Raw genomic sequence first — 23,006 nt, 5'->3', positions numbered from 1 at the left:
ATGGTGTTCTCAAAAGCAGAAAAATGTTGCATTGTCATCTTGTGAAGCTGAATTCATGGCTGCAATCGAAGCAGCTAAACATGCGATTTGGCTTCAAGACTTGTATGAGGAGATCACCAGGCAATCACGTGAAAGAGTGGTAGTACTTGTGGACAACAAATCGGCTCTAGCTCTTACTAAAACCATGTGTTTCATGGGCGCAACAAACACATACATAGACGGTATCATTTTATTCGTGAGTGCGTTGAGAATGATTTGATAGAAGTTCAGCATGTGTCAGGAGATGAACAAAGAACCGACATTTTGAAAAAAGAACTTAGAAGGATCAAGTACAAAGAGATGAAGGAGCTAATAGGAGTTTAAGATGTCACTCAAGTTAACTTCAAGTTTAAAGGGAAAAATGTTGGAGATAAACTTGAAAGTAACTTGATTGGCAAGTTACCTAAACCCTAGTTTAAACTGGAGTTATCTAAATATTATATAGTCGTAATGAGTTTAGAATTTATGTGTTTTTATATATAAGAAATGCAAGAGTATTGCATTCGGTTGAATTTTATGAGTTTGTGAGTCTGAGATTTTAAGCTATTTTCCTCAAAAAAATTAATAAGAAGTTTCTTATTGTGAGTTATATCTTGTGTTCTTAATATTTGATAACTATAAAGAGTTCTATCTCCCCTAGAGCTTGTGTTCCTAGTGTCTTTAGTCTAAGGTGGAGGATTTTGATGATGTGAAATTGTTTGAGGATTGTGAGATTTGTTCTATCCGAGGGAACTAAAATTATCTATCTAAGTGGATCTACCTGGATAAAAAGATTTTTACAGTACTACCATTTTCATTGGTCAGCGACTTTGATACGCTCACTTGGAAGCACGTCATTAGTGGTACTGTGCTTAACCTGAACGTGGCATTTCCTATTTCCTGTAGCCAAAAAAATATGTCTTTGGTGGATATAACCATATCAAGCCTACGTTTCATAGCTGAACAATCCAATATAGGAACCAGGAAACATAACAGAAGACAAAGCATTCGATCGAAAACTGATATCAAAGAGTGATTAACCAAAAAAGAAGGTAAAATACATATTCAACAAGGCGCTCGGGGGGCGAAAAGGAGAGCCAATGACGAAACCAAAGAGAGAGGCAATAACAACTACCGAAACAAAGCAAATGAGTTTGTGAATTCACATTTTAGTTTCCTTTGGATTTGGAAGTGGAGGGCTTGTCATCTTCTTTCTCCTTCTCCTTGCTCTTCTCTCCCTCCTCGAGGTTGTCGATACTATGTTTTAATCCAATGTAATAGAGTAACGCACCCATTAACGTCAAGTTCTGCAAATCAATCACAATATTTGTTAATTAATTGATCACATAAGACCAATATGTGTGGATTTACGTGGCATCAAATCTAATTACTAACCTGAGTGAAGTCGTTCAAGTTTGTAGGGAAAGGGATAACAGTTGAGAGCATTTGTGTTGCGAGCTGAATCAATGAAACATGTTTATAGATCAGAATCTTGTAAACAAAATAAATAAAATTCAAAATGGAAATATATATATGGTTTTACCAAGAAGTAAGCAGGCATAGATTGTCCAAAGATGAACCACAAAGCTGCAGTTCCCTTTGCGGTTATGAGTGAAAACTCTAAAAGTCTAACATCGAATGCGACCACTTGCATTCCCGTGTAAAACGTCAGAACCTTAGAGCCATATTTGGTCATCACATTTACTGCTGGTCCCACCGTCTTCTCTAGCGGCCCGCCACCGCCACCAAAATGATCAGCATAGCTGAGACCATGTACGTGACATAAAGGTCAAGCCTTCTTGATTCAAATATTGGGAGGGATTACTTTAATTTTCTTACTCTTGGATGGCAGAGATGATAAAGACAAGGGCAAATGCCATTCTACCGAAGAACGCAATTGCTGGCATTGACCTTGTTAAGGTTGTACACATTATGTTCTTGACGTTTGACATCCTCGGATCGTGTTCTTGATGTCAATTTTAGCTATGAAATCTGATTAAGTAGCGGTCAAAACAGGAAAACACTTCAAAACCATCATAGAGAGGATATATATAAGAATCTTTATGAGAATCATTTGTTAAGCCAAGAACTCTAGAAACAAACTGTTTTATTTTTTTCTAAAATTAACTTTTCTCTCATTTATTATTTTCACTAGAAGAAACAAGAATTGAAGGTGTTGATTAGGGTGAAGAGATACTTACTTGCTCCAAAAAGTCTAGGTTTTGATGAATCTTTAGCGAAGAAAAAGTAACTAAATAGAAAGTTTATAAGTTGAGAATAATAGAGATGAATGGAAAATGGAGGCATTCATTGACGAGGAAGTTGGTTTAGCTACTAAGTCGTAATAAACAAACACCACTATTGACGCAGACTGGCTCGCCTTTAACAAATTAAAGGCCTAATATGTTCATTATAAAATGATCTACATGTGTTTTATATCTTAGAGAAAGTGAGAATCATGATTTGGGTGTTTTTGAAGTCAATGTTCACACAAAAGAACACTACTAATTAAAAATAATTATATGATAGAGATGTGCGTTGCATAACACAGTGTTTTAGGATAATAGCACCCCTAAATATAATACTGACATTATTGGTAAGATTGGAACCATTGGCATTCACATGACAACTAATTTGCTCGCATATAAGTCAATAATCTCATCTTCAACGAAAGAGTTTTATGGTAGAAAGAGTATATATATTTATAAGCATGCTAGTATGTATATTATTAATTATAGAATAAGATTAGCAGGTGTCTTGTCTGCCATGACTCATAATTCTTGTGATAAATTAAGAAGACCATGCACAGTTGTGATATTAATGTAATCATGTGGGTTTAAGTGAGATCTATCTTCTTACCAAAGTAGATTAAACAAGATTGTAATAAAAATAACAAACAAAAATCAAACAAGTAAATATCACCTTCTTAGATAGATGATTATGTGGATTTTACTGGCATTGTTCTTCTCTCCTGAACTTAATTTCTTCTTTGACTACCTCTTCGCAGTCTCTCTATTTTTGTTTTCACCAAATCCTTGTATGAGCTGTTTCCATCTATGGACTCTTTTTGCGCGTAAGGAATTACGAATGGTTTGGTCCTGGTGTGAATTGTTATAACAAGTGTCTATCTAGTGTTTAAGTCTCTTGCATGTTATGTACCCAAGTGTCGAATACCTAAAATAAGTGTCAAGAACTCTTACAGCCGTCGTTTGTATGTGTTCGAATTTGGAATTACTATGTTGGATTTAAATAGTTTATTTTTTTATAGTGTCTCGCTTTTTTCGTGATAACACACCAAGTATATAGAGGTGTAAAGAATGAGGTATTGATTAATAGTGCACCGTATGAACATAATTACAGCTGTCAATACATTTTACTATGAACATCACCGGTACTTAGAGCATCATTATCCTTCTTAAAAAAAGGTTGATTATGGCTTGGAATTCCACAAAAAACACAAGCAATATCCCTTCTGCATGCAAAATAAGCACCCCGTTTTATTTGTTGCTTATACTGTTCGCGGGCTCCACCAACACGTGACAGCCCGCGATTGGTGTACTTTTTAATTTTTTTTAATTCATAAAAAAAAAAAAAAAAAATTTAAGCAACCGTGAAAATTTGCTGGAATAATGATGCTCTTAGTTATCTTCTTCGGCTACGATTCCTTACAATTTCAAAACTAAAGGCCTACAAGAAACATTCACCTTTTCTTGTTATCGTGTTAATGGTTTAATTATTCTTAAGTTTTTTTAAAGCGCTTAGAACGTGCATTTTTTAATATTTTTCTCAAGAAGAAGACTGACTTTCACTCTCTCTTGTGAATCATCATTTTATCACCAATTTTTATTTTGGCTTCGTCTTCAAATTCCTCCTCCATATGCTAGTTAAAGAATAAGACTTCCTTTCAACACAATCGTCGAACGCTCCCAACTTCTTTTCCTCATTTTCATAATCTTCGTCTAGCTTATTTTTGTAGGGTACACCGTAAGCATCGGAGATGGATTTTGTGCAGAGAAAAGTGAACAACTTAGGAGGAAAAGTTGCTACTTTCCCTTATGTTGAAACTATTGGAAGAGCTCTCTTTGCGTCATCCTTCTTCTTCTCTGCTTGGCATGAGTAAGACTCATCTAACATCTCCTCTGTTTTCATTATCTTTACTTATTGTTCACAGGATTTCAAGAATTCATAGAATCATTGCAAGATGCCTTGAAATTTTTAATTTTTTTTATGATAGATGGTGTGGACTAGGTCACAAGTGTCCTTTATATATTATTTAGATCGTAACTCATTTCCTATGTGAGATTTCTAGTAATATCAGAGTTCCTCTCAGTTATTGACTAAACTTAATCAGTGGGACTTTTTGTTCTTTGTTATATTTAGTTACATGGAGCTCAGATCCAATTGGGAAGGAACAGAGGATTACTGGACACCGAAGTTAGGCTATTCAGGAGATCAAATTAAGCATCTTATGGCAGTTAGTATCATAGTGAAGACTCTTGGTGGAATTATCTTCATCTATGGCAGCTTCTTTGGAGCTTTCCTCTTGGTACAGTTTGCTCTTATAATAAAAGCTTGAAACCCTCGAACCAACTCTAACTAGAACAAGGCCACTACTTAAATATATAAAACAGTTTTGATCAAAAAAAAAAGGAAAAAAAAATAGTTAAGACTCGTAATACTATGTAGTTCCTTTTATTTTGGGCGGTATCGCTTATATAGTTATAGATCTCTTGGTTTTATGCCCAAATTAATCTGTTTCCTTGTGGGTTATATAGCTTTTACAACAAGGCATTGCAACAATGATACATCATGATTTCTACAACCATCGCATCGACGTTGAAGAATTGGGACTGTTTTACCTCAAGTTCAAAAGGGTATATAACAACATTTTTATGTTCCTTTTCAGCCATTAATTTTTCTTTCAAATCTCACTTTTTTCCTTGTTTTGTCTCCTGGTTTGTTTTTTTTGTTTAGGTCCTAAACGAAACTATGTCGTATGATGCGGCACACAATTTATACAAGTCAAACTTTGACGAGCAGCAAATTGAGCAAGCCGTATCGAAATTCCGTGAGGTGCGTTTCTTGAGACCCATGTGTACTGATTTTAGACTACGGATCTTTTTGAGGACTGAGTATAATGTACGTTTTGTGTAGCTTGCGGATCACGCCGTTACAAACCCTGCCTTGTTCGGAGGTAACGAGTTTTTTCGTCGCCTCTTAAGCTTCATCAAGGCGTTGGCCATAGTAGGAGCATTGCTCTTTTTCGTGACAATGAAGCACAAACCCAGCAAAGCCAAAAAGGAATCCAAAGTTAAAACTGACTAGAATTATGCCAATTTCTATATGTGATTCACTTTGATTTGCAGATTTCATGTGATTCACTTTGTCTTTATGCGTTGATTTAAATATCGAGTCATCTTTTGGTCAAAGGAACAAAAATTACCTCTCTCTCTCTTTCAGTATTTATTCCAGTTTGTTTTATTTCAGTCCTGACTAACGATTCTGTAATAATCTATGTAGAAGCAGGTGTGATTATCTTAGTATACATGGTGATCGAAGATATGCACGAGGCTAACCAATTATAATAATTAAATTATACACAATAAGACACAAAAGTCTCTTCTTCTATTTTTCTTTCTTTCAATTTAAGCTATTTGAAACTGGTAAATTATGTATGTAAAGTTGGCAATTGCACGGGAACTAATTATGGAGTAGGAAGACTTGCACTATAATTTATCAAATATCATGAAAACTTGGATAACAATGCATAAACTAGTCTGCCAATTACAAGTCACGTTACTGGTGCTTTCCATGTGCCTACCCCCAAAGAACCTTGTTGGATTTGAACCAAAGTTGGACCATACTGGACAGGAAGTGAGCATTTAAATCCTACATCATGAAGGTCCACTTGTATGTATTTATCCTCTCCCAAAATGTGTAATAAGCAGTTACTAGAGATCTTATATTTAGTGGGATGCACTAAAACTTTATTCTCCCGATCAGCCAAGAAACTCATCCCAGTACGAAGCGTAATGAACTGGTAGCGTTGGGTTCGTTCCACTGTTAGGAGTTTACTCCATGATATGTCTCCGGTACTTTTAATCTTAGTTCCCATCCATACATCTATATCGTATACCTCATCACGAGAAGAAGTTAAGAGACAGAGTTTTTGCTCTTCTCTAGTCACTGATAAAGCAAAAACATAATAAGAACGAGGATCACCCGGAAGAGACACAGGTCCAAACCTCTCTGTTGAAAAATCAAAACATCGTAAGGTATCCCTCGACCTTGGACCGTTTTGCCTAAAAGTAAAAGTAAGCCAGTAAGTATTTCCATTCACAGACGTTCCAGCTCGCCACATACGTGGAATGGACCACTCTCTAGTCTTACCAACAACCCTCCACGAATCAGATGTGAAGTCATAGATTTCGTAATCAACAAGGCATGGCTCCAAGTAACCATGTCCATGATGATGCACTCTCAAGATTTTGTACTTGTTATTCGAGGATTTACCGAGAGCGTAGGTGTCATAACTAGAGTAGGAATTTAACGGTTTGATCATCCTACTGGTTTCCCCTGAACTTGGATTCCAAACCACCAATCTATTGTCCATGGTGGTGCATAGCAAAAGGCCGTCGCAGTGGAAGACCTGGCGTATACCGACTTCTTTCGAAGAAGTGGAAAGAGGATCATTGAGGCTGAAATGACTTATTAGATTGACAACGTTGTCGTCTTGAATGCCGTGCAGATCAAGCCTAGCTAAATAAACCCTACGATCAATTAATATGACAACAAGAGACTTGTAGTCAAGTTTCCCTTCTTTTTTGATAAGAGCGTTCCATCCTTTTGAGATAGATCGGAACCGTGCCAGAGAAGCCTCTGGAACCCTAGAGAGTATCTCTACAAGCAAATCCTCGGAAAGATATACTGTCCTACTCTTTTCTGTTACTGTCATCACTGGTTTTCCCCACATCGTCATCATCTTTAACCAGAGTCTCATCATCCTCATCATCTTTAAGCACAAGGTTTTCAGATAAGTTGGAGATGAGACCGTGGCTCAGAACTTTCAAATCAGTTGCAGAAAACCTAGTGATCGATGTGTTTTTATTATTAGGATAATGTCAACTTATAATTAGTTCAGATAATGATAAATATATATATCATTAAATAAGTGTAGTCTTTATTCATGTTTATCTAGCCGATTCTCATTTGTATAAATATGTGTACGATGGTTTGATGATGAATAACACAGAGTCACTGATATATTCATCATAAAACTATGGTACAAATATTTATAAAATGGTTGTAGCTTGCGTATATCACACAATTGTCGTAGTTGGTTCAGCGGCTCTTTACGCTTCATCCAGGCATTGGTCGTCGGATTCTTTTTTGTTTTGGTCGTTGGATTGTTTCTCTCTACAGCGGCTATATGAATCATACTCAACAAAGCCAATAAAGAATCCAAAATTAAAACTGGCTGAAACTGGGCCATACTATCTAATATTATAGTGTGATGTTTTCAACATGGTGATCTAATCATTTTATAACTTGATTTATTATTAAGTAAAGTTGGGCATATACTAACTGAGTAAAAGTTGTTCGACATAATAAAAACAGAAATACTCCAAATAAAATAGTTTACAACTTTTCATCATATTGGTCTGTCAATGTTAATATACAATTTAAATCGCATCATTTTCTTTTTGAAAACTAAATGAGTCATGTTTTTAAAAAATTAAACGAAAAAATCTTAGTGTTTATCTATTGAGTTTTATTAAAATCGTGATTTGACCGTATTTTCGTAGAAATTCTAAATGTCACAAATAATTACATTAGTTTATGTATTCTATCAAATAATAAGTTAATAACTAGTTTTTGATCCATATTTCGAAAATGTAGATCTGACAGGTTGTGTATAATACAGTTCATATTTAATGAAAATCGTTAATTAAAATTTAATAAAACTTGGTAAAAATCTAAAACCCGTTATTAACCAGTTGAAGTTGAAGATAATCTTTATAAAAACTAGAGCCGGCCCGGGCTACGCCCAAGATTTTTGATTAAATTTAAATTTTGATTATATATTTAGTATGTTTATTTTATTTATAAATATTATAATATAATGTGAAAATATAAGTAGCTAAACAATTATAAAATTATTTTAAATTACTCATTGATTTTGTTTTGTGTATTTTAAAAAATTAGGATTGTCTGGCGTTATGCGCCAAGTTTATATAATATTTTTTTTATTTTAATGGTTTTGATACAATAATTTAACTGTTATGTTTGATATAGATTTCAATGGGGAAAATGTTATCTCATTTATATACATAAATATTAAATAGTTACATATAAGAGAATAAATACACAATAGTTTTGTTTGATATTATAGTTTAGATACACATTATAATATAATTAGAATAAGGAAATATATTTATATTATTGAATAAAAATCTTTGAAGAAAATAAATAATTTCAAATAAAATAAAAAATATTGTAGATTTGAATAAAAAATACTTTTTTAGTTTTGAATAATGCCCTAGCTTAAAATATTTATCAAAATTATGTAGATATAATTTATTTCACTTTCTACATCAATGATCCTGAAATCATTGTAAAGAAAGTGAATTTTAACTTATACATAAATTAATTAACCATTTATAAAATAATTGGTCCTGAAATCATTTTAAAGAAAATGAATTTTAACTTATGCATTAATTAATTAACCATTTATAGAATAATATTTTATAACCTTTTGTTTGAATATATGTTACTTTATGAAACATTATCATAATATATATTATGTTCATTTGACCACAAAAGAGATATTATGTTCTTACATTTGAAAGGAGTTATACATTGATAATGGATAGTCACATCTCATCAACTCACAATGATCTTAATCAAAAAATGAACTTGTTTTCGTACATTGAATCTTTAATAAAGGAAAACCAAGTGGATATTATTAATCAAAATAAATAACATACGTAAGGGATCTAATATATTTCAATATCATCAAAATGGATGCCTTAGAAGTTAAACCGATAAAAATATGTAGCATATTTTACTGATTCAATTTGGGAAACTTAGTTTCCACAAAACATGCATAAGTGATCATATATTCGAATATCAACAAATGGGACACTCCTTGAATTGAGACAAAGAATGTGAAGCATACTTTGCTTAATCCATTTAATTTTTTTCACAAATACTCTTATTTCAATCTTATAGACATAGTTTTCACAAAGACTACTACTTTCAAACTCTACTCGATGAATCCTTACCCATGATTGGAATCAATGGTGTAATAATTGTCAATTATTTTTTGAATTACTGTATAATTCATTTAGTAATTTATGATTATGGTATTTTGAACGTCTTCGGGTTGCGGAGACGGATGAATTAATAGCTATTCATATACCTGTCATTATTATTGCTTTTAATTTTTTACAGTTTTAGTTCTATGAAAATTAAAAGTAAGTCGACATAGTTTAAAAATCATTTTATAAAATATAAAATTGAAATCAAAATTTTTTTGTGAGGTTGTTTGTATATGTACATGGTGTACATAAACATTAATTTTTTTTTATAAATTTAATAGTTTCCTTCAATTGCATTCATCTATCATCATCTTAAACTTTGATTCATTAGGTGCAACTGCAACGCCTTTTTCTAGCTCTTTTAGCAGTACTATATTCTTGTAACTTTATACAAACAGTGCTGCAAATACAGTATAGTGTGACACGATAATAACATGAAGAAGTTCACACTCAATATCTGTAAATGTTAGTTTTCTAGCTTTGATCAACCAAGCAGCAATGGCCAGTAAGTAGAAAGATTAAACCGTTTTAATCAAGGAAAATAAAAATTAACAAAAGTCAAATATGTTCAGCATCAAAAGTGGAAAAAGAAATATATGTGCATCTGTAATTAGCTATACTTTGTCTTCTTGTTGATAAACCTTATCAGAGTTTGACGAAGCTTTTTAGAACCACGGATTGATGCATTTTACCAGTTCAGTGAGAATGCTTATAGATTGATTCTCAATTGCAGATTGATGCATTTCCCCAGTTTTTTTTTCTGCAGCTCCTTTGGTCTATTTTCGCCCTTTCCAATTTTTTTCTCAGCTTCTTAATCTCATCGCTTGACCATTTCAAAACTTCATATGCTCTCTTCCGCTTTTCAAGTCTTCCGCTCCAGCCTCTTTGCCGTTTCTCTCAGCTATGTCTCAAGCTGGACAACAGTAAAAGAAAAACAAAAAAAAAAACTAAATATGAACTAACAAACATTGCTTTTAGCTCATGAACAATGTTTAAGGAACGCCGCAAAGAGTAAGGGATGCCTAAAAACCCATTACATGACATAAACAGCACAATGTAATCTACTGATTCTTTAAATGTACTGACAAATAAAGCACAGCCACATACCATGGGACCTTCAGGGAGAGCAGAAATTAACAATGAAGTCAATTTTATGACAGAAATTACCATATCTGTGATGCGGTTAAGCTGCCTCTCATACGATATCTTTGTTTGCTTCTTGAGCTCAGAAATCTCACTCATTGAAGAACCCTTGAGCAATCCAACCTCCTTTTCGGGTCATGTAGCTTGATAGCCTCTTCCTGAGATCACAAATTATAAGAAGCATTCTCTGCATCAAAACAGATAAATAAATAAACCGAGAAAAATATTTCACCCCTTGATACAAAGAATTGATGACAAAATCATACCCATTGCTGAAATACGCTATTGCCAATGTAAGCTCCAACTCGATGGCTTTGTACGCATCTGCAACATCTTCTACTCATGGAAAGCGACAAAAGATCAGATGTCAGATCCAAGAATCGAACAGAGGTTCAGATGAAACCCGCCAGATTACAACGTTTGAGGACACCGTTATAAAACATGGAGTAAAGATGCATGTATAGTCCTTTTCTAAGGAACACAACAGTTCAACTTTTATACTTATCATATGAGTGGTCATAAGAGGATGGGACGACCAATAACTTAAATCAATGAATCATTTGGAGAAGGTTAAGGCGAAACTCAAGCACAGCGCTCTCCTCTTTTACATCCGGTACATCTTCAATGGAAACTGCAGGAATCTGATAGTTAATTTTGATTTTCCTCTTACTTTTTTAAAAAATGGGTGAACTTGGCTAAAGAATTAATCACCTTCTTCTTCTTCATCCATATTGTGAGATTTAACAGTCTGATCATTTATCTCCATGACCTCATCAATGATTTTTTTTTCTTCAGATCCTTCAATAAACAAATCAAAGTAAGTATCAATGAAATCTTAAAAATCTCATAATCCCGCATGAACAAAAAAGAAGAAGAAGAAGGTGATTACGGAGTGTATGGAGCCAATTGAAGAGTAGTTTCTTGTTGTCATCATGAACGTATGCAGAGGGTTGAAGTTGGGTTCCTTGTTGATTTGACTTAATTATGATTCTGGCTTCTGTTTTGTATCTCGACTAACAAAAGAGTATTTGCGTGGTGACCTTATAACAAAACTGTGTCCCTTGTGCTTTAGAAGACGGTGAAGATAAATTGAACAGAAGGTCGTGGGATTGTCTGAATGACCTCATCATGGGCGATTGAAAATAATGTGCCACTGAATCGTCGTCGCCGCAGAAGAAGAGAGTCGAGATCGTTTTCTTCACCGTCCCAGGGAACAGAAGCGGTGGACTTCCCGTTTGGGTTTGCAGTCGCGGAGGAGGCGACGGTCTTCTTGTTGGTCTTGCGGGATTGAAGCGTTTCTTTTGGGTTCCATCGGGATGATTGTCTGAGAGAAGCTTTTCAATATTAATCTAGACATAAGCTAAGGAAATAGATCTATTAATAGACAAACGGAGAGGAAGGTGAAAAGGATCCATTGAATGAGTTCAAGCAAGGTCTGATTAGAGCAGTTAGTTAGTGGTGAAAGTATGCCATGAAACGGATTTGGAGAGAAGAGTAATGGAAGATGTGGAACGCGAAATGTGAAAGAAGAACGGCGGAATCATCAAAGAGAGAAGAGAGAATGAGTCGACACAAGGAGAAGAAACCCAAAACATAATAAGAAAAGTTAAAATAGAAACTCCATACAAAACATGAAGCCCAAATCAATATTATACAAAGATGACATGGATGATTGTTGCAATATTAGTGGCTGATTTTCTGATCGTAGGTGGCATAGTTCAGGAGGCTTGTTATTCTCCTTTTAATAGTGTTAGATAATTTGAATCTAACAAAATTTAAAATAAACAAACAACGATAAATAAGTGAATCTAATTTTTCGGAAAATGATACTTCAAGTTGTTGAATTTGATACAATTTTGATGTGTTGTAATACATTGTTATATTGTAATTTTGAGTAATAATAAAAGTATCTTTTGTGTATAATGGATTTTCAAAAAGATAATAGTTTTAATGAATTTTATGTGTATAATATGATAAAGTATGACCATTAAATTTTTTTGATTTTGTGGGCTATATTTAAGATTGAATTGCATTTATGTATAATGTTTTTCAAATTATATAAATGAGTTTTCCAATCTGAACAATTTAATTAATGAATAATCTTAATTGTTATTATTCAAACTCTTCATTGTTTGGACTGTATTTGTCGTTATAGACCTAAAATAAAATAAAAAGAAAAAACTAAAATGCTATTAATAAAAATATTCCTTTTTAAAAAATAGAGGTATTTTAGATAAAATTGAGTTTGTGGTTAAAGCAAAAACATGAATATTATGTTTTAATAGTATAGATTTATAACTATTTATATGACAATATTTATTTTAAACTAGATAATTTATAGTAACTACATCAGAAAACGTGTTTCTATAATAGTTTAATCTTATGGATTAGTCGTAAATAACTAACATGATTTTTTTTTTTAAGTCGTAACTAACATGATTTTTTTTTCTAACAATTTTTGTCCAGAATATCACACTCGGAAATGTAAAGTGCAAATATGAACTTGAATAAAAAGTGAAAATGCTTAACCAAACTTTGAAAAATATATAATTTTCTCAAAAGAAAAAAGTGTAACTTGCAACAATGCAAAAGTTTAAAGATGAATGAATTAATTAAAGAAACGCCATAAATTTGTCCATCACTTTCACCATTAGCTAAACTATTTATTAAATTTTTCCACCCTCCATTAAACAAAATAAATGCGCATTTGTTCTTCTTCGCCATACCTCTCTATGTGCCCTTTCTGTTGAAAAAAAAAACAGCAAAAAAAAAAAAGTCTTCAATTTTGTCAGATTCTACTCCTCTAATCCTTCAATCTCGTACCCTGAAAACCGCAAAAAAAAAAACCTCATCTTTTTTTTTTTTTCTCGCCGGAAAAATCGCCTGAGCTTTCCAGAATCAGAGGAGAAGTAAAGAAAGACTATATTTTGACGAATTGGGTCGTCTTGAATTGGAAGAGAGAAATGATAGTAGATATCCCTGGAACACCAGGGACCTTCACTGGTCTTGTCTTGAGAATCTCACAGTGTGTTTTCGCTGCTGCCTCCATTTCTTACATGGTCTCTTCCGGTGCGTTCTTCAACTACACTGCTTTCTGGTAAAAACTCCACTCTTCAGTCTCGGAATTGAGTTATTGCTTTAGTGTGTGTGGGTTTGATATTTTAGGGAAGATTTAAGATCCGGTCCTGAGAAAGTTGCTTCCTTTAGATCTTGTAGCTGTGTGCTTTCAGATGTCATCTGATTTGTTCAATCTTTGATTCTTTTGTTCTTACAGTTGGAAGTTTTGGTTTTGCAGCTACCTGATCGCAGCAATGGGTTTGCAAGTCATATGGAGTTCCGGTCTGGCGATACTAGACACCTTTGCTTTATTGAGAAAGAAAACGCTTCTTAGCCCGGTTTTCGTCAGCCTCTTTGTAGTTGGAGATTGGGTAAGCATCTCTCTCTCTCTTTCACTCACTCACTACCAAATACACAAGAAATCATCAAAACCATTTTGTGTGTTTTGGTCCGGTTTCAGGTAACATCGACACTGTCTCTAGCGGGAGCCTCATCCTCTGCAGGGGTGATGGTTTTATACTTTGGGGATTTAGGAAGCTGCAGTTTTGAAGCAGAGTGCTGGAGGTATCAACTCTCTGTCACTTTAGCTTTCCTTTCTTGGATCTCAATCTCCGTTTCTTCACTTACCACACTTTGGTTACTTGCTTCTTCTGTGTAGTTAGTTATACCCCACATATATACTTATTACACAATACACTCATTTTAGTTTTTTGATTCTTTATATTGTTAATAGAAACGATTACACCTTTGTTACTTAACTCTTCAATGTATACTTGATTTACTGATGTCATTAAGTCACAGCTTATCTTCTCGTTTGTTTGAGATTGATTGTAAGTTTTGATGTTATGAACGTACAATGTTTATGTATATTAGCAGATTTTTTAGTTGAGGTTAAATGCCTCTCTGTTTTTCCTTTTCTGTAAATTTATGGATAATGGTACTAAAATAGATCAAGTCATGTTCAATTCATCTACTATTCAGAATAAAATCAAATTAGACCATTTTGACCTTATTGTAAGAGATGCATGGATCCGCAATCCCAAAATTTCATAATCATAAAAGATGCTATATATTACAAGGTTACATTTGAATCAAGCAAATATGATACAAACATGTAAACAAATACGGTTGGTTGGTGGTCCTGTTCGAAACTACGCTAGGCACTAGACGCTAGTCGGGCGGCAACTCCGGACCTAACGAATTACCAAAAAATCAGAGATTAAGCGGAGTATACGCGGGGCCTAGTTTTTAAATATTTTTAATTTTTTTAATATTTAAAACTAAATATATAATGTAAATATTCATTATAATGTGATAATTTCTATATACTGAAAATTAGATCAATAATCTACTCTATTAAAATAGAGTCCTAAAATTATGTAGTATTGAAGTTGTCATTTAAGTCTTGGACTGTTTCAAATTTGTTAGTGTGTTACATAATTTATGGACCATATCGTGTTAGTTACCATTAATTATACAATAAAATTAAAACTGGACAACTTAAATTAAACCAACAATCTACTATGTTATAAGTAAACCAAACGAACTTCTATTGAATTATGTTCTATCTACTCTATTAAACTATACCGATTGTATATATACAATTATATTAGCAATTCAATAACTCTCACTTGGACCTCTTTTACTATAGATTAAACTTTTCTCTAAGTTGATTTATACTTTTCTCTTATCAACATCATATAATCAGACAGCGAACATGTATATGTTTGGTTCCTCTTTGCTTCTATAATAGATTAGATATGTGAACAAAATATCTCATTATATAAACTTCAATCATACAATTTCAAAAGTGCCAAAATATGATATATATTTATAAAAATCTAATTTTTTTTTGAAATAGAGTAGAAGTTAGGAATTGCACGTATTATTTATTTAAATAATATTTGTAGGTACTAATTTCGAAAATATAATCCTTATCTACAAGAAAATTACAAATATATTATTCAGAAAAGATTTCAAAAATATAATCCTTATCTACAAGATTCTTAACAAGATATTATTCATACTAACTTGACTTGCACACCAAATAATCGATAACAACTTAATTACAATTTATTTTATTACGAGATTCTCTCATATTTGAAAGTTTATATTTTTAAAATAAATTAAATAATCATATTAACCATATAATAAAAAAATTAGATTTTTTCTTATATGTTATATTTTGAATTTTTTAAAACGTCTATAAATTACGAAATCTCGGTCGATACAACGGAGATTTATTTAGAAGCTATTGAAATCACCTAGCGAGAATATGGATTGTACAACAAATTTGCTTTCGTAACCCTAACCCCTTTCTCTTCGTCACAATACCAACAATGAATAATTTGGAAGAGTCGATTAAAAATCTGAAATGGTAACGTTTTCTTTGGTTTAGTCCATTGTTTTCCTTAACTAAATGGGCCACATACATAGAAGAATGTATTTTTGTCTAAAAATGATTGCATACCCAAAATCAATATGAATCATCATCAATTTCGTTTAAAATTTTCTTACAATAAAAAAATATAGGTTTGGGCAAAAAATCTGAATCCAAAAAATTGAACCAAATATAATCCGAAAAGGTAGTAATGAACTTTAACCAAAATTGTTTAGATATCCGAACGGGTTCAAAATTTTGGTATCTAGAGAACCAGAATGGAACCGGATCCGAAACAAATTATTTCAGGTATCCGAATATATTCGAAGTGTATTTATATATTTAAATATATTAATTATTTTTAAATTTAATATCTAAAGAATATACAAAATATAAAGATGTTTTTCAGTTGTCCAAAATACTTGAAAATATATACAAATAGTTAAAAGTACATGTTTAAAATAGTTAAACGATATTCAAAATACCAAAATTACTTAAAATATCTATTGATTTCTTATCCAAATATTTAAGGTAAACCAATTTTTATGTTAAGTTTAAGTATTTTGGCATACATTATTCAAATTTAGATGTTATATATTATTTTTATTTTTTTTATTTTGAGAAATTTAAAGTATATATGAACTTTATTTTTATTTTTTAAATTAAATGGGTTATCCGTATCCAAACCTAGACCAAATCCGCAAAGATTCGAACTAAATCGAACTCGCAAAGATCGGACAAACCGAACCGAGCCAAATCGAACCCAACCAAATGGTACCCGAATGCCCATTCTTAAGATTCAAATGTAAAAAAAAAATTATTGATAGCAAGTATACTATTTATAATATTTAAATACAACTTATTTTTAAAAAGTTACTCTGCGCAGGGCGCGAGTTAAATTTAGTTAACATTAATAAAAGCTACTGTTTTCCTACTTTTATTATATTGATATTGGATATATATTAGTGAATACATTGAATAACAAAGAATTCACTGCCTCCAAGTGGTCCAGTCCTCTGATATTACGCTGAGTAACCTGGGTTCGATGCCTTGTTAATGCTTAATATTTATTTTACATTTATAATCTTAAGGTATCAAAGTGTCCCACATCGGTTGTTAAAAAGAAATGAGCTAAAATGTGACTCTCTATATATACTCTTCGAAGTAGAAATTTTGGGCCGAAAAATCGGTTTATTGGGACGATTAATTTTCTTCTGATTTTTTTTGTCTGATTAGGGAAAAAATGCGGCGGATAAGGTCCGTGTTGCGACTAGGCGGGTGCCTAGACTAGGCGCTTGCGTTTTAGAACAAGGGTTGGTGGTGGTTGCTTTGAAGGTAAAAAGATGGTAAAGATCTAACGGCTGGGAATTAAAATGAATTTACAACTGAGTGGCAAAGATGCGTCTGGTAGGACCCACTTGGACCACATCTTTGAGTTATGTTTTTTTTAATTTAACTTCACTACCTGTATTTTCAGATTGTTCTACATTTGGCACCATACTTTTTATTTATCTGTTTCCAGCTTTGTTTTATTTGATCAAGAGACTAGAAAAATTTCCTAAAATTTGGGGGTCATAGGCCAATTCTTCACTATGCTCAGGACTAGTGTTGACTAGACAACCTCCTTTGGTACTACACTCAGATATTATGGAGACTTGATGCAATCCCTAAACTAAACCATTTCTTGTACTCGAGAGCATTTGCAATGAAAGCTAACCTTATACATCGTCGCATAAAGGTTGACCCACTATGTGCACACTGATGTGACGATGAAGAGATAACTGATCATACTTTCTTCATCACTTGTCACTATGCGCAACCAGTTTGGAGGAGGATTATACTCCCTTGGAAGACAAAACAAGATTTCTTCTGAAGCTCTCTGAAGGCAAAAATGATCCTAAACATACAATAAACCTGGCTACTTCCCAATCCATTTGGATCTTTTGGCGTATTTAGAAAAAGCAGAAATGAGCACCTATTCTCTTTAAACTTTATAGGTAATTATAGAGGAAAAGACATACAATAGACCGATAGAGAAAGAGACACTAATATGGGCAATGCAGTCTTGTTGGTCTTTGGAATATATAAAAACAATAGTCTTTAAAAGAGATAATGCAACTATAAAACACTCTACTAAACCACCAACATAAGGAAGTCAAAGATGACTATCTTTTCACCAGACCAAGGCATGGATCCTTATCCCTGGATAATATGGTATATTTGGAAGGCTCGCAATGATAAGCTTTTCAGGGGTATAGACAGAGACCTTTTGGAACTCGTTCGATACGCAGAGAGTTGAATGTCAGGCCTGGTTTAACGCGAATGAGACGATACCACCACACGTCCAGGCTACCAATAATGATGCAAACCAAGTCTTAAGCTTGGGTAATATCTGTCTACTAGATGGATCTTGGACAGCTTCTGACCGCTTTAGTGGATGTGGATGGGTCTGGATGGATAGTAGGGAGGACATACAACTTATGGGAACACGAAACTTCACTCGATGTGAATCAGCGCTGCATTCGGAGGTAGAAGCGCTGCGATGGGCGATGGAGAACATGCTTCAACACTCGCCGTGCCAGAGCTTTGGAACTGACTGCAAGGAGCTGATTGCAATGATAAATGAACCCCAGGAGTGGCCAAGATTTGCGACAGAGCTGGAGAAGATAGAGACGCTGCAGATTTGTTTTCCGGATTTCAAAATCACCCATGTACCACGAGTGCGCAATCAGCTTCCTGATTTTTTAGCTAAGACTGCTAGGAGCTTTCGTAGAGAGTTACTTTTCATCGGTTGTTTTATTCCGGTTACCCAGACCACTTCAAGCTTGAGTAATAGAATGGCCGTTCGACGTCAAAAAAAAAAAAAGGAAGTCAAAGATTAATACAATTAAAAAAATGGCAATTCTCTTTTTTAGTTTTTGTCACAAAATAACTTTCAAAAAATAAAATGATCAAAATAGCTCATTTTTATTTTGAAATTTTTAATATTTATTTTTTGTTTTTTAAAGTTTGAAACCCTATCCCCAAACCCCCACCCTTTAACTCTAAACCCTAAGTCTAGATTGATCATTTTCTTCATTGAAGACTATTTTTGTGACCAAAACATAAAAAAAATTATCTAAGGGAATTTCTCATTAAAAAATGCTAAATTTTGTTTTATGTAAAATACTGATATATTTTAGCTAGAAAGCCACTGATATATTCACTCCTGAACTTTTAAAACCGTTTGTAATATTTGACATTGCTCGATGACAATCGTACAAGAAAAAGTTTGTCGGACATTTTATTCAAAAATATAACCTAAGAATTAAGCTTCAACACTTGGAAGAACCATAACATTCTCTATCCCCCAATAGGTTACTGCAAAACTGATAACAAAGAATCATCTGCATGAAACCAACATTTCAAAGTGATTTTGATATTATGATGCCAACATTAAGCAGCAAAACAGCAGTTTTGCTGATCTTGAGACGTATCACGCTGCGAAGGTGGTAGTAAGTATGGCATCATTGGCATGTTTGGATAGTAACCGTAACTCGCGTAAACAGCCATTATGTTTTGATGGAAAGCTGCTGGATGAGAAGGCAGGAACCCAGGTGATGGAACCGCCATAGATTTCAACTGTTGCTCCATTTTTCTTTATCAGCCTTCAGCACTCCAGCTTCTCTTCCCTGAGCTCATTCTTCTCCGCCTATTCCATACACAACTAAAACAAAAAATCAGATAAGTTTATCATAGTTTCATGACAATAAGGCCTTTAGGAAAAAAAAAAGGTGAGAAACTAACCTTGAGAGTCTTAATCTCTTCTAGAAGCTTCTGGTTGGTTTCTTTAAGCTCATAAGCTTCACCTCTGAGCTGGTTCATGACCCGGATTGCATCATCTAGTATAGCTGGTTTATCTGTCTTTGCGTCCTTGTAGGCTCGAGGAAAGAGCTTAAATCCATGAACCTGGAAAAAAAACCAAGTTCTTTCATCAAGGACTACAGAACTACATGGTGCAGATAACATCTTAAACACACGAACTCTGATTCATACTTGTCATTTAGCATTTTCCTTCTCTTTTTCTCACGACAGTCTTTGGTTCCTGGCTTGCTACATGTTCCAGTTCGTCCCCTTTTCATACATAATCAGATTCAGACAATGGATACTAAACTTCATCCTATAGATAACCAAACAACGAGACCACACAACAAGACCATAATCAATGTCAATACAAACTACAAGAACACCATAAAGAGGATTCAGATTCTATAAGCTTATTTTACCTCGTTCTTGAGCATTCTTCCTCCAACTCTTCCTTAACACCTCCTACCGATAATGAAGAATTGATTTCCACTACACTGCAACAAACTTGTTCATGTTCCTTGTCTACATGAAGTACTGATACACCGCTTCTCCCTCTAAACCTACAGACTTGATGCGCCCCCCAAATCTAGTTGTGATGATCCAATGCTGCTATTATAGACAACTCACCAAAAGGTCCAAAGCCGTTGTTTTCACCAGTAAAGCTACAGACTTGAGGAAGGTTTCCACTAAAAGAATCGAACTGAACTCCAATGTTGTAGAGAAATATAAATGAGAATAATCTGAAGTGACGTGTAAATATTCCGACTTTTTTTATCAGAAAATGACGTGACGTGCAAGAAGGATAAGCATATGAGCGTTGGCTCCATGTAGCAGTTTTGGAGGGGGACTTCCTAAAAAAGAAATCAAACTTCACTGGTTAGAGCTTGGAGATCAGAAGAATAAGACCTTTCATAACTCGGTTTGGATTCGTCAAGCTCAAAACACCATCAGCTAAATAAATTGTCCTGAGGGGAACATAATTTCTACACACGCTGAGATTAAGGAAGAAGCAGTGAGGTTATTTTCCAAAGTTTCTAAACCAGTAACCGGGTAACTTTCTTGGTTCAACTGAGGAAGAACTAGGAAGTTTGATAGATTTCAGATGTACAGTGGAGGACAGAGAGGCACTCGAGAAAGAAGTCACAGCGGAGGAGGTTGGAAAAGTTCTCTTCTCTATGACATCTAACAAATCACGGGGTCCGGACGGTTTTCCTTGTGAATTTTTAAGCTAAATGGAAGTGACTGGTCATGATTTCACTATTGCGATTCAGTCAGTTTTCATGAAGGGATTTCTCCCGAAATGAATCAACTCAACAGTCTTGGCTCTCATACCAAAAAAGACTGAAGAAACCAACATGAAATACTACAAACCTATTGCGTGTTGCAATGTGCTACACGAAGTGGTGTCTAAGATCATTGCGAACAGACTAAAATATCTGCTGCCGAGGATTATAACAGCAAACCAGTCTGCATTTATCCAATGGAGGCTGATAATGGAGAATGTTCTATTAGCTACTGAGTTATTGAAAGACTATCACAAAGAAAATGTTACACCACAATGTACTATGAAGATCGATATCTCTAAGGCTTTTGATTCAGTCTAGTGGTCCTTTGTATTAAAGAGCTTGGTGGTTATGGGGTTTCCCGAGCCTTTTCTTCATTGGATAAGACTATGTATCACCACACCTTCATTTTCTGTACAAGTAAATGGAGAGCTCGGGAGATATTTTCAGAGAAAGAGGGGACTGTGGCAAGGGTGCTCACTATCCCCTTATCGTTTTGTATTGTGCAGAATGTTCTGTCACTTAAGAACGATAAAGCAATGGAGGAGAAGAAATTTCGTCACCATTCCAGATGTAAATCTCTTTCCCTTACGCATCTTTGTTTCACTGATGATTTGATGATGTTTGTGGAGAGGACTAAAGAGTCCATAGAAGGAGCTCTGATATGCTCTAAATTAGGGAATGATTACTCAATCGGACTTAAGGGATATGAACTCGCCAAAAGGGAGAACTGATGGATTGAACGGTGACACAAGAGGGGCAAAAAGTTTCTTGATACTACCAGACTTCAGTTGTTGCTTGATATGACGCACAAGTCCAACAAAAGAAGAGTTTCTATACAATGCTTGATATGACGCACAAGTCCAACGAAATAGAGATTTGTTTACTCGGAGATAACCTCACCAAGAAACAAAAAGTGTTCTACAAAGAACAAAGAGATAAACTCAAATAACAGGGAAAAATGAATGCTTTATTTCATGGCTCATAGGTCCTATATCTAGGATTACAAGTTGTAGAAATCCAAAGAAGAATGTGCTAAAAACAAGACATTGAAAATAGAAACAAAGACTTAACTAAATAAAGTCTTTGACTGAAACTTGGACTGCCTCTTGATATAACCATGACCATGAATTTGAAAAGTGAAGAATATGCTCCTGATATGGGCCAAGACATGTCTCTTTAAGGCCTGATCGAAATCCATCTTTTTTCCTTAGCCAATTTTTATCTGTTTCTCCATTTGGCCTAAACAAGTCTGTTTTTGATTCTATTTTTGTAAACCATCAATCCCAAGACTTTTTTGGACATTTAGAACTTGAATAATCACCTTTGGCATGATTGAATTGGCCGTTGGTTCATCAGAAAGAAGGTTAGCCATTTCCAGCTTCTCGGGTGGTCTGAATTCGCGAGAACTGAAGATCACCTGATTTGTAAATGGCATAACTGTCACATATGAACTCCGTTTGATCTGATTCTTCTTTGAGGAGCTCCGTAATTGAGTTGAGAACGTTCTACAAGTGATTTCATGCGTAGAAGTGATATACCATGGATTTGACATATTTTCATCCATGGTATATAAGTGTTTTACTATCTATATATTATATATTCTATCCTATTGGGTATGTTTTCAGGTTCAGCAGTATCTTGGAGTAAAGTGATGATTATGGAGCATTTAGGAACTTAAAAGAGATTTCATCCGAGCTGACCATTAGAGGTCGATAAGAAGAAGAAGCAATCGTTCGATGCACATCCAGTACCGTCGATCGATACAGAAGAGAAGTCTCGACGATTGAAAATTATGATCGTTCGATGTACATCCTGTACCATCGATCGATGTCGAGATGCGAGATGCGCGACTTGGTTCCAGCCGACTTTAAACCCAATGCTTCACCAAATTACAAGATTACCCCTGACGAGTTTTTAACCTAATAGTTATATACTTGCCTAAGTGTTAGGAGGCAA

General features: G+C 34.1%; 4 protein-coding genes, 1 long non-coding RNA gene and 1 pseudogene across 6 annotated transcripts; 2 read left to right on the top strand and 4 right to left on the bottom strand.

Annotated features, from left to right (window-relative positions):
- Positions 1 to 1,037: 1,037 nt before the first annotated feature.
- Positions 1,038 to 3,010, bottom strand: LOC106305185. Of its 2 annotated transcripts, none has more exons than XM_013741551.1 (5): positions 2,941 to 3,010; positions 1,858 to 2,010; positions 1,562 to 1,781; positions 1,414 to 1,476; positions 1,038 to 1,325 (listed from the first exon to the last, which is right to left on the bottom strand). In XM_013741551.1, exons 2-5 carry the CDS (start codon positions 1,968 to 1,970, stop codon positions 1,188 to 1,190), a joined length of 534 nt encoding a protein of 177 aa, XP_013597005.1. In that variant the 5' UTR covers positions 1,971 to 2,010; positions 2,941 to 3,010; the 3' UTR covers positions 1,038 to 1,187. The 2 variants fall into 2 exon arrangements, with proteins under 2 accessions (XP_013597005.1, XP_013597004.1); XM_013741550.1 differs by lacking the exon at positions 2,941 to 3,010 and adding an exon at positions 2,220 to 2,388.
- Positions 3,011 to 3,678: 668 nt separating this feature from the next.
- Positions 3,679 to 5,557, top strand: LOC106304665. The gene is made up of 5 exons (XM_013741061.1): positions 3,679 to 4,134; positions 4,399 to 4,564; positions 4,794 to 4,892; positions 4,993 to 5,091; positions 5,173 to 5,557. Exons 1-5 carry the CDS (start codon positions 4,016 to 4,018, stop codon positions 5,341 to 5,343), a joined length of 654 nt encoding a protein of 217 aa, XP_013596515.1. The 5' UTR covers positions 3,679 to 4,015; the 3' UTR covers positions 5,344 to 5,557.
- A 252-nt stretch (positions 5,558 to 5,809) lies between these two features.
- LOC106305525 (putative F-box protein At4g10190) lies at positions 5,810 to 7,030 on the bottom strand. The gene has a single exon (XM_013741890.1). The coding sequence runs from the start codon at positions 7,028 to 7,030 to the stop codon at positions 5,810 to 5,812; it is 1,221 nt and encodes a 406-aa protein (XP_013597344.1).
- A 2,667-nt stretch (positions 7,031 to 9,697) lies between these two features.
- Positions 9,698 to 12,073, bottom strand: LOC106302279. The gene is made up of 5 exons (XR_001262432.1): positions 11,371 to 12,073; positions 11,193 to 11,279; positions 10,748 to 11,112; positions 10,506 to 10,639; positions 9,698 to 10,251 (listed from the first exon to the last, which is right to left on the bottom strand). It is a non-coding gene; the product is annotated as an uncharacterized LOC106302279 (long non-coding RNA).
- Positions 12,074 to 13,192: 1,119 nt separating this feature from the next.
- LOC106304593 (CASP-like protein 5B3) lies at positions 13,193 to 14,427 on the top strand. Its single transcript, XM_013740997.1, has 3 exons — positions 13,193 to 13,578; positions 13,777 to 13,909; positions 13,999 to 14,427. Exons 1-3 carry the CDS (start codon positions 13,445 to 13,447, stop codon positions 14,194 to 14,196), a joined length of 465 nt encoding a protein of 154 aa, XP_013596451.1. The 5' UTR covers positions 13,193 to 13,444; the 3' UTR covers positions 14,197 to 14,427.
- A 4,926-nt stretch (positions 14,428 to 19,353) lies between these two features.
- The window catches only part of LOC106302672, a 17,763-nt pseudogene continuing 14,110 nt past the window's right edge, over positions 19,354 to 23,006 (bottom strand).

Source organism: Brassica oleracea, chromosome C7 (assembly GCF_000695525.1).
Source record: "Brassica oleracea var. oleracea cultivar TO1000 chromosome C7, BOL, whole genome shotgun sequence".
Taxonomy (NCBI): Eukaryota; Viridiplantae; Streptophyta; class Magnoliopsida; order Brassicales; family Brassicaceae; genus Brassica; species Brassica oleracea.
The sequence above is the reverse complement of the archived record's forward strand: the minus strand, read 5'-3'. Positions and strand labels throughout refer to the sequence as shown.

Excerpts from the sequence above, each read along its gene's own strand:
- LOC106304593 (XM_013740997.1), top strand. The coding sequence starts at position 13,445 with ATGATAGTAGATATCCCTGGAACACCAGGGACCTTCACTGGTCTTGTC. Across the intron at positions 13,579-13,776 it reads TTCAACTACACTGCTTTCTG|CTACCTGATCGCAGCAATGG; the intron begins GTAAAAACTCCA and ends TTGGTTTTGCAG. Across the intron at positions 13,910-13,998 it reads TCTTTGTAGTTGGAGATTGG|GTAACATCGACACTGTCTCT; the intron begins GTAAGCATCTCT and ends GTCCGGTTTCAG.
- LOC106305185 (XM_013741551.1), bottom strand. The coding sequence starts at position 1,970 with ATGTCAAACGTCAAGAACATAATGTGTACAACCTTAACAAGGTCAATG. Across the intron at positions 1,477-1,561 it reads CTATGCCTGCTTACTTCTTG|CTCGCAACACAAATGCTCTC; the intron begins GTAAAACCATAT and ends TCATTGATTCAG. Across the intron at positions 1,326-1,413 it reads ACTTGAACGACTTCACTCAG|AACTTGACGTTAATGGGTGC; the intron begins GTTAGTAATTAG and ends ATTGATTTGCAG.
- LOC106305525 (XM_013741890.1), bottom strand. The coding sequence starts at position 7,030 with ATGATGAGGATGATGAGACTCTGGTTAAAGATGATGACGATGTGGGGA.
- LOC106304665 (XM_013741061.1), top strand. The coding sequence starts at position 4,016 with ATGGATTTTGTGCAGAGAAAAGTGAACAACTTAGGAGGAAAAGTTGCT. Across the intron at positions 4,135-4,398 it reads TTCTTCTCTGCTTGGCATGA|TTACATGGAGCTCAGATCCA; the intron begins GTAAGACTCATC and ends TGTTATATTTAG. Across the intron at positions 4,565-4,793 it reads TCTTTGGAGCTTTCCTCTTG|CTTTTACAACAAGGCATTGC; the intron begins GTACAGTTTGCT and ends TGGGTTATATAG.